The sequence below is a fragment of the Anas platyrhynchos genome, chromosome 1 (assembly GCF_047663525.1).
Source record: "Anas platyrhynchos isolate ZD024472 breed Pekin duck chromosome 1, IASCAAS_PekinDuck_T2T, whole genome shotgun sequence".
NCBI lineage: Eukaryota > Metazoa > Chordata > Aves > Anseriformes > Anatidae > Anas > Anas platyrhynchos.
Genome location: NC_092587.1, coordinates 74465010 through 74480023, shown reverse-complemented (window position 1 = coordinate 74480023; position 15014 = coordinate 74465010). Strand labels below are relative to the sequence as shown.

General features: G+C 35.2%; 1 protein-coding gene across 1 annotated transcript in view; it reads right to left on the bottom strand.

Annotated features, from left to right (window-relative positions):
• The window catches only part of ARFGAP3 (ARF GTPase activating protein 3), a 34301-nt gene that overhangs the window by 14321 nt on the left and 4966 nt on the right, over positions 1-15014 (bottom strand). Inside the window, exons 2-9 of the mRNA XM_027450044.3 lie at positions 14649-14767; positions 12953-13025; positions 9968-10099; positions 8611-8694; positions 5444-5525; positions 4959-5018; positions 3410-3456; positions 1914-2059 (exon numbers count right to left, since the gene is read on the bottom strand). Coding sequence (XP_027305845.1) covers positions 1914-2059; positions 3410-3456; positions 4959-5018; positions 5444-5525; positions 8611-8694; positions 9968-10099; positions 12953-13025; positions 14649-14767 — 743 coding nt within the window. The remainder of the gene's footprint in view (positions 1-1913; positions 2060-3409; positions 3457-4958; positions 5019-5443; positions 5526-8610; positions 8695-9967; positions 10100-12952; positions 13026-14648; positions 14768-15014) is intronic.

Below are 15014 nucleotides of genomic sequence, written 5' to 3'. Positions count from 1 at the left end.
GATGCTGCTTGTAGACCTTATGCTCTTCAGTAGATGGGAAGTACATAAGACTGAAAACAAGACATTTCCCTTGTAACTTTCCATCCATTTTGTACAGAAGCAGGAATGAAAATAAAGTTTTGGACTAAAGAGTATTTTCTTCTAGTGTGTGTCCTAACCATTTGATTACCAACACAGGCTTCTCCTGGCTTGCTCTTCTTCTGGCCCCATCCATACTTAACTTTAAACAAGAGTACAAGATGCCCCTACCAAAGTTCACACCCTGATGGTTAGTGCACTCTCCTGCAAGGCAGGGGTGTGTTTCTGAACCAGTTAGGACAAGAAGGGCACAGCATTTGGTCATCTTCCTTAACGGATAGTGATGTAGGTACCATCCTCCTGTAAGGAGTGGGACATTGCTTCTCCACTGAAGAGGCGTTTCAAAAAGGAGAGTGATCTCAATCATGTGATGATTGGATATCCTCTAATTGGTGTGTTTAGAGGGACCTAGAACTTGGGTTCTAGAACTTAGAACTTGGGAACCAAAAGTTCATTGTCTTACATTCAGATGCTTACAATAAAAGTCAGTCATCCACTGAATGTTTTTTGAAATAAATTAAAAAAAAAAACAGAAAAAAAAAAACAGAAAAATGTATCTTCAAACCACAGAACATTTCCAAAGAAGATTTTAACCAATTATTACAGTTTAAGACCAACTCATAGAGAAAGCTGAAAATGTTTTCTAAAGCTCAGCTTAAAGCTGCTACTGAAGGAAATTTACCCAGCACTTTAAGTAAAATGATTTGCAGCCTGTTTTATGAAATCTGTTTTATGAATATCAAAAATCTCTTAACTGATGAAAACTTATGAAAAATCATAACTCATGAACGATACTTTTTTTTTTTTTTTTTTTAATTTAGCAGCATGTTCAGGTTTGGCAATCGGTGAGAAATGCAATTTCTGTGGTAAAAGTACTCCGAAAAATTACCGATCTCTTTGCATTTAATACTTCTGATGAACATCCGTTTCTGCAGAGGACACGTAACGTGGTCAAAAGTAGCAGGCCTAAAAACTTGGTACCATGAGTTCCAAGTGATCCTGTAATTCTATAATTACATTTAAATTCAGAAATGTCTTTAATAGGTTATAAAAAAATATACATGTTAGCACTTAAGAGAGGATGATAAAATTTACAACAGTAAAAGAGTACATAACCAACTCTTTAATGATCTAATTTTGATGACAACTATGATAACGCAAGAAACCAAAAACATGTAGCAGAGAAATATAATGACGAAAACAAAGAACCATACCCTGAGTATTTATTGAGAATGGACTAACAGATTTGAGGACACCAACAAAAACATTCAAAGGGTGAAAGCGGCTCCAGTATAAAAGAGTTGAAACTTCAGCAGACATTTCTAGTCATACTTAAACTACCATCTGCTTTCAGCAGTGAAACTCTTACCCAACATATATTAATAAAACCGAGTACTTGCATGTTTCCTAAGCTCTTAGAAAGACTGGAAAAGTTAAAGAAGAAAAACCTTCTGTGGTATTAATCTTAGCATATTTTATCATTTATTTTACATTATTCATATGTATCAGTGGAATGACTCTTTATTTTCTGCTTTAAATAGAAATAACATTAAGGTTATTTTTAAAGACAGGAATGGGTTATTTCTACAGTAAAAGAGCAACTGTAGAAACATATACCTAACAGGGAGGAGGGAGGGCAGAAATAGAGCGATTACTTTTCGGCTCACCTCATCCACGTTTGGGGATTTTTATTAAGCAAGATTATTAAGCAAGAATTGAAGTTTTATTTGCATTAACTAGTCTATGGTAACATTTCATTTAAAATGTTGACAATTACTTCATTAACATGAAATTAGGCATCACAGTTTACTGTTGTACATACAATTCATACTTACAGTGGCTCTTCCTTCCCAGTTTGCTTACTGCTATGAAGATCCTGTTGTTCCTTCATTTTATCTACAGCTTGTGCTTGTTTTTCAATCTCATTAAAGCTTTGACTGCTGACTTTTTGTGCCCCCAAACCACCTTTTTTGGCTCCAAGCTTGATTTATTAGAAAACAAAAAATAGAAGTCCCAACATTATAACTGAGTCAATCACCTCAAATGATTTAAGAGTCAACTTTGAAAGCAATAGCAAACACTACATACCGTTAGGGAGTATACAGCACAACTTTAATAATGATTATGTTGTATAGTAACATAATCAAATTTGTGGCAGCTGAACCATTTGTTTCTCATTCACTTAAATCACAATTTATACTTAGAAGTGGCAACAATTTTTTTTTTCTTATTTATTATATTAGTTCTCACCGGCCAGTGCTAGTCTCTTATCTTACTATTAAGGATTTATTCATATTTTTAATAAATGTGTACACAAGTATTTAATGATTTAAGGTAGTACAGCAATATACAAATTTTTTACATACATTTATGCAAAACTCACAACACACAATGATTAGCTTTTGCAAGTGACAACGCACAGTAAACATTTTTAGATAAATATGTCATCTGAGAGGTTACAGTTTTGTGCTGGTTCTTTTAAAACAATTCTACTTCTAGCTCATTACTTCAGTACAGGAAAACATATTCTTTCATTCTGATTATTGATTATTAAAAAAAAAAAACAAAAACAACTGAATACTACAAATATGAATCAACACAATGATGGAGGTTCAGATGTGGCAAAGCCCTCAGACTGCTGTTCTCTGTCTCCCATGCATTTAATTTGTCATCTGCAACACTGCAGCAATATGAATTTTCACAATATTTTTATCTTAATCTGTTAGCACTTTAGTGGCTTCATGTAAGAGCTCTGGTCTATGCACACAGAGTTGTACAGTTTTAGTCTCTGACACTACAGTTCACTAACTGTACATGCACCTGTGAACTCAGTTATGTTCGTACTGTAAGGGAACATATCTGCATAAGCCATTTAGAATAAAAATGAAGTTCCTCTTGCATATTAGGGCCCTCTAGTGAGAGCAAGGAATAATACTGTTCAATCTAACCAAATCTGCTATTCAGGTCCAGACAGCACCAAAAAAAATGCTCAGATATACATGTGGAAGTCTAGACAGTTCAGTGTGCTGTATACATGTAAACTCACTTAGAATTTATCTGAGGTCAGAGAACAACCAATTAATCTTTAGTACTCTACTACAGAGTAATAGCAATTTATTAGACAAATTCATCTTAACAATAATCCATTTTGAAACAGATCATTGGCTGTTTGATATAGAACAGATTTTCTATTGCTTTTTATTTTCATCTATTGTTATTGATATGTGTACTATTTAGTATTAACATACACAATACATTTCCAAATTAAAATCTACATATTTCCAGAGATTTATAATACAGAGAAAAATATGCATTAACTATATAGACTTACCCCCTTCTTAACTTGATTTGGCTTCTTTTTTATGAAGGTGGTATTCTCTGCAATGATTAAACATACATTACTTGACATACAATTTCATTAATTTCAGAATTGCAAAAGTGGATTTCCATAATTTCAGCCTCAAAACAGTTTTTCTATTTTTTTTTTGTTGTTTCTAATGCCTTAAGTATTACATTTTCTACATGAAGAGGTTAAAAAACTAAACAGAGTTACATAGAACAGAGTGATGAATATCACTAAGAAAAGGTAGGAAAAAGACCTGAGGGTAAGGTACCTCTTGCCAATTCTTAATAGGAATAAAATTATGGCTCAGTTTCCAGTTGTGGATACCAACTGGTATACAAACTTGCCATTATAAATCACACTAGAGGTCCACTTGTTCCCATACCACTTCCAGGATAAATTATTTTCTGGATAGAAAGATATTGGTTATGTTTAAAATAAGCAATGATACAGATAAAACATACCTATATCATCATAAACACACAAAGTGTGAAAGTTCCAGCCTTAATGCTTTGTATTAAATACTGAAACACAGTAAATGAACCTACATTCTGCTCATTATGAAATCTGACAGAACTCCTAAACTTGGTATTTTTAATGACACTTTTTCAATACACTTGCCTTCATCTCATAAAAAACAAACTAAACAGTGAATAAAAAAAAACAGTGATGAAGCAATATGACACACGCCTCACTGTTAAGTAAATTAAAATTCTGGACATCGAAGATTTTGTATTACAAATACAAGATTTGTAAACTAAATTTTTATGTTTAGTTTTCTGAAAAGGAAGCAAAATCTATCTAAATAGGGACCTAATGTGCTTCCTTAGCTTAAATAGCAAGCCATTCATCACAGAATGGTTTAGGTTGGAAGGCACCTTAAAGATCACCTAATTCCAACCTCACTGCCATGGGCAGGGACACCTCCCACCAGACCAGGTTGACAAAGGCTCCATCCAGCCTGGCCTCAAACACCTCCATGGATGGGGTATGCCCAGCTTCTCTAAGCAACCTGTTTCAGTGCCTCACCATCCTCATGATAAAGAATTTCTTCCAATATCTAATGTAAATCTCCACCTTTTTAGTTTAAAACCATTCCATGTTGCTCTACCATTATCTGACCAAGTAAAAAGTTGCTCTCCATCTTTTTTTATAAGCCCTCTTTAAGTATTGAAAAGCTGCAATGAGGACACCCCAGAGTAATCACAGCACAACGCTCTATTAGATGCACAACCTGAAGCAGCATAATGGAAGGTGTAAAGCATTACTGGTCACCTATTTCAGGTCTGATACCTGTAACATTTAAATTCATCAAGTCAGCTAGGACAAGATAGATAAAACCAGAATGCAATTGACTAAAACTGATGGATACTGTTTAAGAAAAGAAGTTGTAATACAAATTAAGATGTATAAAAGTAACTCATGCACACTGCTATTAAACTAAGAATTTCACATCTCTTCCCAGTCATACATTCTTAGTAAGTATGAATATAGAAGTATACTATACTGGCTGCTATCTTCTGCTTACACTCATTACCTAAAGCAGCTTTTGGTGATGTACTAAGGTAATCAACACTTGGTCCATGTTCCGGTCCACCTGAAAGGATGACGAGTAACAAAGTTAAGAATACCAGAAGGCTCATTTGAATGCTTAAAATATCTAAATTAAAATACCAAAACACAACTCACTGTCCTCAGGATACTGTTCAATACAGATACCACAATGTGCTATTTCTGTCACAGCTTTTCCCGTTACTAACAGAGCAGCATGCACCCAAAGATTCATCTGAAATCTTCTGAATCAGATTTCAATTTGGATTCATATTAAACATTATTAAAGGAATATGTAGTCCCACACAGTCTAGAAACTTCTAGACTTAAAATCTTCTAGAAACTCCTTCCTCCCCCAAATACTTAAGTTATTAGCATAAGGTTATTTTAATTATTAAGTAAGGTAAAGAGAGTCTAAACAAAGAGACTATCAGAAAATGTAGCTTATTGTTAACAAAGAATCAGTCATACCTTCATAGCATTCTGGAACATTTTCTGAAGCTTTCTGCTGTAGAGAAACTGGCTGTGGCTCTGATAGTACCCATTCAGTATTCTTTGCATTGAAAAAAAAAAAACCCACAAAGATCAAAAGTGCACACAACATAGAATACATCTAATAAATACGAGCACTGTGCTCAAAGACCACTAATTAGCTAAAATTGGATTCCCATGACTACAACTTCTATGTTTAAAACCTGTTACAGGAAATGTCTACCTTTATTAAAAAGCATTGCTGAGCACCTGTATTTATTTCTCTCTCAGAAATAACCCTCAAACACATCCTCCTCACCAGGCAAGTCTGTGACCTGCTCACAATAATACGCACTTAGTATTAGCTTTTCCACCTATGCTGTGCCTGCATGCACTGGCAGCATGCACTGCCAGTCCATGCTTCTCTTCCTTAGAACCTCAATCTCATAAACTCCCGATATTTCATAACCATACTAAAGAATCTCTTGCCCTGAAGCACACAGACTGCTTGTCTCTGATCCCCTACTTTTGCAGCTATCCAAAAATTCTGCTTTGAAAATTTACATTATATTATTATATATATATTGTTTATATATAACAGAATATATATTACATATTACATATATTATATATTGATAAATTTTATATATAATATATAGATATTACATATTATTGTATATAATGTAAATCATATATAATATGTATTATATATATTATATATTGATAAATTTTCTCAAGGGGTTTTGTAACAAGTTCCTACTTCTCATACTTCAGCCTAAAAATATTTACGCTTCTCTGCTTAACTCTCTTTCTCTCTAGCTTACTGCAGTTTATGGTTTTCCAACTCACTTTCAAGTGTTCTTCCATATTGCCTTTTGCAAACAAATACTGTTTACTTTTCTACTGTCAGAACAGATGATCATCTGATGAAAATACTAGACTACAACTCACAAAAACTAATTTATTTTTTTCTTTGCAACAAGCATTTCTGAGTAATACAGCATTCTTCCCAAACTGTAAAACATAAATATTCTTTCCCTGGTTCAAAGATGTCAAAATTCATTTTTATAAGACATTCAAATATTGACCATAGTAGAATTTCCTAAAATAAAACAAACTGATAAAAGGCTGAAATTTCCTTTAAAATATGTTTTTGAAACATTACAAAAACAACAAAAAAAGTTATTATTTTAAAATGCCACAATTGAATAACTAAAGGAGGGGGGAGTTTTTTCCTTTAAATTACAGCTTTTCCCATACTTAAGCACCCTAGATATATTAGAAAGTCAATTAAAAACCTGCTATTTTTACTGTGTTCCTTACCAGGTCACAGATATGAGCTTGCATAGGTTTTTATTACTGATGATGATATACATGGATCACCACAACATCATGACTGGGGAATGAATGCAATGAATGTTTACAAAGTGTTGAAGAATATTCACAAGGCCTAATATGATATGCCAAGTTCTTTGCATCCTTCTCTATCCCAAAATATGCCTCATGATGATACTTAGATGTAGGTATTCACTGATTGCAACTATACTAGAAAGCAATCATGTCAGAACACTTAATATTGTTGAAATATTTAGGAATACTAGGCACAGCAGTAACTTAATTATTCCAAGTTTAAGATCACAACTACTGAAGTTGTTTTTAATGGTATTTTTTAATCTAAGACACAAGAGAGTCTCTGAAACACTGTTCTCTGAAATAAACACAGCATCTGTCACTATAATGCACTGAGAAAGCAGAGCAGAGGTCACAGAATCACAGAATTTCTAGGTTGGAAGAGACCTCAATATCATCGAGTCCAACCTCACAGCTAACACAAACAGTCCCCACTAAACTCTACATCTAAACGTCTTTTAAAGACTTCCAGGGATGGTGACTCCACCACTTCCCTGGGCAGCCTGTTCCAATGTCTAACAACCCTTTTGGTAAAGAAGTTCTTCCTAACATCTAACCGAAAACTCCCCTGGCACAACTTTAACCCATTCCCCCTCATCCTGTCACCAGGCACATGGGAGAACAGGCCAACCCCACCTCTCTTCAGCCTCCTTTAAGGTATCTGTAGAGAGCAATAAGGTCGCCCCTGAGCCTCCTCTTCTCCAGGCTGAACAAGCCCAGCTCCTTCAGCCGCTCCTTGTAGGACTTGTTCTCCAGGCCCCTCACCAGCTTCGTCACCCTTCTCTGGACCTGCTCAAGCACCTCGATGTCCTTCTTGTAGCGAGGGGCCCAAAACTGAACACAGTACTCGAGGTGCGGCCTCACCAGAGCCGAGTACAGGGGGACAATCACCTCCCTAGCCCTGCTGGTCATACTGGTTCTGATACAAGCCAGGATGCCGTTGGCCTTCTTGGCCACCTGAGCACACTGCTGGCTCATATTCAGCTGACTGTCCACCATCACTCCCAGGTCCTTCTCTGCCTGGCAGCTCTCCAACCACTCATCTCCCAGCCTGTAGCTCTGCTTGGGGTTATTGCGCCCCAGGTGCAGGACCTGGCACTTAGCCTTGTTGAACTTCATGCAGTTGACCTCAGCGCATCGGTGCAGCCTATCCAGATCCTCCTGCAGAGCCTTCCTACCCTCAAGCAGATCGACACATGCGCCTAGCTTGGTGTCATCTGCAAACTTACTGAGGGGGCACTCAATGCCCTCGTCCAGATCATTGATGAAGATATTAAAGAGGACCGGCCCCAGCACTGAGCCCTGGGGAACGCCACTAGCAGTAGCTTTCAGAAAGTTATTTTAACTTTTTCAAAGAGGACGGAGAAATTCTGGAGGAAGAAAAAAAGCATCTGCTTAACAAATAGCATTTTTTTCCATTAAACTTTATTCATCAAAAAAACAGTTATCACATATTAAGTTTAGATTAGGGCATTCCCAAGACAGGAATCATGAGTCAAGAATTGCATGCCTAAGAAAAACACAGCTTCATTTCACATTTACCTACTATTTGGGTCATTCTAAATTATCATCTTAGAAAGTGGTTCACATCCAGGAAGAATTTTGAGACCCACAGAAGGAAAAGCAGGTAAACGTTAACTCACTGACTTATCCTTTCTCTGTTAGATTTTCTTACAGAGTTTAAAATTAATCACAGAGCACACAGCTCTCTTAAGAAGTCAGAAAGCAAACAAGAATTAAATACAGGCAATCTATACCTTAGGAGAAACATGGGATGCAAAAAAGTCTTCCTCTTTGTGCTCCGGTGACACAGGTGGCATTCCACATCCATCTGTCCACAGCTAGAAGTATTTTGGTAGAGGTAGAAAGGAAAGAAGGAAGAGAGGGAGATTATTAATTTTACCGGATAACTGCATGAATGCATCCTAAAAAATGCACTTACCTTAAAGCTTTTTTTTCCCCCCCAAGTTAAAAATATTCCTTTTTAGATTCAATGTCTCGTGATGTCTTCCCTCAAATTACCCATTTTCTTCCTAACAAAATACTCAGTATAAGCTCTGCTGCAGTAATATTATCAACATTTAATATCACTAGAGCTTTACTTGAACTTGTTTTACATCTAAAGCTGTCTAGTAAGTAAAAAGAAATATTCTCTTAAGTTAGTGATGAGAACCATATTAACTATATCTGACATACAAAATTATAATAATTAAATTTCATAGTATTTGATGAACAGATTAGAAGAAAGAAAAGCAAGACATTTAATTAATTTATTTAAAATTCTCACTCATTTGATCAACTTCAAATGAATTAGCCATGGACTTAAACACATTGAATTAAACTATCAAGACATTCATTCTGCATATATAGAAGAGAGCCATTGTCAAACTTACTTAACACCTCAGCAGACCTAAATAATGTGTACTTCGCTAACAACTTCTTCCTGTCAGCAACCTAACTTCAAAGCTTTGACAGCATGCCTGCATTTCTAACAGAACAGCATGTTCAGGACATATATATGTATGTATGTATGTATATATAAAACTTGCTAATTTTTCAAATATATTTTTTGTAGAAAAAAGGAAAAAAAACATTTATCTGTTCAAATTAAAACCCACTTAAATCTCAACTATTTTGTAGTTAACGCTATTGGCAATTTTATGTTTTTATATGATGTACTTCTCAGGAATAATTCAGTTACAGAAAAGCAAAAATAAATACAATATATAATTCACAGAGAAGTGCTGGTGTTTTTGTTATTATACAGTAGCACAAACAATTTTTCAGCACGTTTGAGAAACAAAGTAGTTTCCTTTTTGAAGAATACCTGAAGTTTCTGCCTAGAATTCCTGTAAGTTATTGTAAATCCTGCAAATGGTGTTTCGAGTAACCCAAAATATGAGGTTCAGCTCTACCCTCAATAATTTTTTTCAAAAAACAACAACAAAGTGGCAAATAGTTTACTCCACAGCTTGTAACCTCACTGCAACGTGTACCAGTACCTCCAATAGGCAGATAATCTTTCACATTAACTAGAAGCTTAAAATTGCTCTGGATGGTAAAGAACAGAAAGTTTTTGAAAAATCTAAATTGCATAAGACACACATTACTCACATCAGTACCATGCTTTCTTGTTGCTTGCGTTGCAAGAGATTTAATTTTCTCTTTGTAAAGTTGAGCAGCACGACTGTTATACTTTGCATTGGTATCACTTGTTGTGCATCCGTGTTGATGGAAAAAAGCAGACTATGAAGAACACAAGATGCAATGAAAAACAAATTTAAAATCAATACCACTTAACATAAAAATATATTGCAATGCAGCAAACTACTCTCCTCCTGTATCTAAATATTTTAAATTATGAAGTCTGTGTAAATTTCCAAAATAAGAAGAAAACTCCATTATGGCAACATATGTACATGTAAAACAACAACAATAAATTAAAAAAAAAAATAGATTAGTGGTATGTTTCAAAAGCACATAGAGATACAAGCTTCCAATCATATACAAAGATTCGTAGTTTTGAATGTAACAAGGAAAGGAAGAGATAACTAACTGCCAACACCTGTGCTTCAAAGGACATTTCTGATATTCTAAAAAGTATCACTTGCTTTCATCTCGAGCTTGCTAGAAAGAACAATGTATGCTTGATCAAAATGGCTATATAAAAAATGGTCTTCCTTAAAGTGTATATCCACATATACATGTATGTACCTACATATATATATATATATATATATATATTCACATACACACACTATTTATATGTGTGTATTCACATACAAATAAAAACTTTGTTTGAAAGATTAAGAAATGGAAAAGCTGGGCATTTTTTTAGTACCTAGAATTAACTAGCAAATGATGTCACATGTTCTTGCACAGAAGAACTTAATAGACTATTACAGTAAAACATAGTAAACAGGTTTCCGATAGGGTCAGCAAACCAAGACAATTGAAGTCTGTAACCTCAAATGTAAATCTAATATATAAGTACCAAACTTCATATAAAAGTTAAGCCACCATACATTTCTGTAATTACAACAAAAACAGTTATAAACATAACAAGTGTCAAAAGGACTGTGCATATTTGCATTTAAGTGTGTATATATATATATATATATATACACACACACCCCCTATGGAGCTGACATTCAGAGCTTTTCTTTGTAAACCCTAATTCTAATCATTTTAAGTGTTTATTCTGAAAGCAAAAGGAACTCACATCACCAAATTTTCTAGCAATTTCATACACAGCTATAAAGCTCATAACTGATTCAAGATTCAGTATCACCAGGAAATTACAGAATAGAAATACTAAATGTTAATCTGAGAGTATTTCTAAGCAGTAGTTGGTAAAAAATGGAATTCATGATTTTATTGGAACAAAAAGGAAATTGTTTTTTAATGCAATTAGAGAGAAGATGTTGCTTTTACTTTTTAAATGTTGAAGCAGTTTACTAAGATGGTCTTTGAAGTTTAAGCCATTTATCCTGCTAGGTAATCCAAAAGAGGTCATTATGAATTTCAGGTGTAAGAGATGTGGGTATATTAGACCTATTGGTACAATGCATGATAGGAAACAGTGACATCCAAGCAGAAAGACAAAAATCCATAAAATGAAATAATAAATGTTTACTGTTAATCTTCCGTGAATATGCTTTCTGAAATTATCTGAAGTACTTTTCAAAACTTGCACTTCCTTCCTACCAATTGCCTTTAAATCTACGGCTAAAAAAGGAAAGTATTTTTCATGCAGAATCTACCTCTTCTGATTAGTTAAAACTATGATCTTTATCTATTAAGAGGCGTAAGAGTAACTTGATGAGTAAATTCATGTAACTGCGGTATACAGAAAGATACAACTTAGAAAGTATAGGCAGAAAAAATAGGGTAAAAACACCACTTTAGTTCTGAAGTTACACAACCACTCAGATCTGCAAACCAGAGACAGTGACATGCTGAATGCCTAATTCAAAGAAGATGGTTTGACTGGAAAATGCAGAAGGGGAAGATAAATAATAATGATCCTTGCTCAATTCATCGTTCTTTGTATGGAAATATTTAAAATATTCTAATACTGAAATATTTAAAACATTAAATATTAAACTCAGAGATGGTAAGATTTAGGAGAATATTACAATGACAAGACTCAAGGAAAGCATATTAAGAAAGCAAATTAAGAAATTGTAAATGGAATTAAAGCTTGGTTGAGAGGGAACACAAAGAAGCTCAAGACTTACAGTTTCTTAAACAACGTTTAAGGACTAAACACAAATGAAGAAAGATAAGGGGTAAGTTTCCAGGGCACTGGAAGAAAAGTAGAAGTTTCTTATGAAAGTTACATGTTTGCTTCCCTCAGCTGTACTACTCTGTGTCCAATCTCAACTACCAGTGGTTGATCTTTGAAAAAAAAATATGGGAAAAGAGGTAAGATTCCAGAGGAGCTGACTGAAGAAAGTATTGTCTTTTTAAAAGGAAATTGAGGACAATACAGCAGTCAACACAAAACCTTAGTTTAAAAGAAAATATTATGAAACAAACTTATTTTTAAGTATGTAAAAGAATTAAATCAAAAGTAACAGATTATATCAATTAGCCAAAACATTGCCATTTCCTCTCTCTGACAGTGTAGCACATCTTATCTTGACTTTAACCGTACCTAAAGCCTAAGTCATATCTTGACTTCAGCAGTGACATGACCTTTGGCAAGACATGTTCATGAACTACATACAGAAATAAGGTCACAGGAGAACACTTGTTAACTAGGTTTACAAGCAGATGGAAGGCCATCTTTCATCAGTTATCAATGTTTTGCTGTTAAATTAGATGCATTTTCAAGGAATCTGGTCTAGTCTTTTCAGTGATTTTTACTAATGACTTCTAAGAAAAAAAACTTTTGCAGACTATACCTACATGAAAAAGTTGCAAGAAGTATGGTGAAATCAGCACTCAAAAGAATTCTTAAAAACAAGAAAAAGTAGAGAAATGGACTGGAGAAATAAACAAATTCTAGATTGAGATGTGAGCCAATAAGGAAAGACAATAGCTTCCAAGCCTAACAAGCTTCAATGTTCACGGCAAACACTCAAGAGTACATACAGCATTTGCATTTCCTCCCACTTGCATGCATCTCAGTTGAAACCAAGACCAATTGGAATCCAGTTCTGTAGATCTGAAGAGAAGGAAACATTTTTAATGTTATCTTCACAGACATTTAAAATCTACCTTGTTTGTGTAAAGAGTTTATTTCCCAAATTATCTGGGGGTAGTAGAGGGAGCATTGAATATGAAGAGAATTCTAACAGTCATAATACTGTGATCATCAGGAATGCATTCTTGAAAGACCCCTTTGTAACATTCTTTTATACAGTGACAAAGCAACAGAGGAAAAATACAGATTTTAGTTGATAAAAAACAGCTGCTTTTATCTGCAGTCCATTCTCAGATGCATTGCTCTCACACACTTCCAGCAGTTACATATATGAAATGGAAGGTTCTATTTAATAGGACAAATACACCTATAGGACATAAATTGGGTTACTCACCTGAAATACGAGAAGCTCATTAAAACTGCACCAACTGACTGAGCCTATCCAAGTGCTGCCACCAAAGGGGAGTATAGTCCTTTACACAAAACCCCTCACTTCCTACCCCATTATGTTGCCACCACAGTGCTAGTACTGAACTACTTCAAGAAGCACAGTAGGCAAAAAAAAAAAAAAAAAAAAAAATTTAGGTCTCTAAACTGGCTTGCTAGGCTGTCAGATTATCATTATGATCAATATACTGTAGCACTGCTGAAGATAATAAAGTAGTATTTGCCTCAGTCTTGACTGGAAAAGTTATTTTTCAGTTATTCTTCCCCTATCCAATGCTGTAACGCCATCAGAGAAGGCCACCACATTTGTCAGGCACAATTGGCCCTTAGTGAAGCTGTGTTGGCTGTCACCAATCACTCTGGTTTCTCTTCAGATCGTATGAGTCTATGACCTCATTCTTTTCCAGGTGCCTTTGCATAGTTTCCGGGGAGATCTGCTCCATGATCTTGCCAGGCACAGAGGTGAGACTTACTGGCCTGTAGTTCATTAGCTCTTCCTTTTTTCCCCTTTTTAAAAATGTGGGTTTTATTTCCCCTCTTCCAGTTCACTGGACTGCCACGACTTCTCAAATATGATGGACTGTGGCTTACCAACTACATCTGCCAATTCCCTCAGGACCCGTGGACGTACCTCAGCAGGTCCCATGGACTTGTGCACCTTCAGCTTCCTTAGCTGGTCTTGAACCTGATCTTCTCCTACAATGGGTGGTTTTTCATTATCCCAGTCCCTGCCTTTTCTTCTGGGGCTTGGGCTATATGGTTGGAGCTCTTGCCAGAGAAGACTGAGGCAAAAAAGTCATGAAGTACCTCTGCCTTCTCTATATCCTGGGTGATCAGGTCTCCTGTTTCCTTCTGGAGAGGGCCCACAATTCCATTAGTCTTCCTTTTATCACTGACCTACCTATAGAAGCCATAATCTTCAATGTACAAACAAATCTGCCAACAAATATGCGCTACTAACAAATACTAGAAGCAGGTAATGGGAATGTGTGCAAGGTACAAATTCTACCGAAGCCTACCTATTTACCTCATTCCCAAGTAGCTATCAGATAAATCAAAGCTTTTACAAACATTAAAAACTTTCAATCAGAAATTAAGAATGCATTTTCCTCTCTGAACAACCATCTCAACAAAATAAAAAACATCAGAAGTTGAAAAAATACCATTTTTAATGTAAAAAGTATACAAACTACTTACCGAACGAAACTTAAGTGAACACCAAGGGATCGATGGGTCCCTGAACAATCGATACAAAGAAAAACTCCATATGTTATGCTTGCCCAGCTAGGGTTTTTTGACCCGCAGTCAAAACATACCTTTAAGAAAATAAAAATCATTAATGTGACTTACGCATAACCACTTGTTAAAGTTGTATTATAGGTCATTCTAACATCCTTGTAGTGATCAGAATTTAATGAATTCATCCTTATAGCATGGATGTCATCTTTCCAGCTCAGATTACATGACAACTTCACATAACCCTAATTTTATAAAGAGTAGTTGCACAACCTGCCCAAACTCATATGCCTTCACACAAACTAGACAGGACAACACAAACTCCTG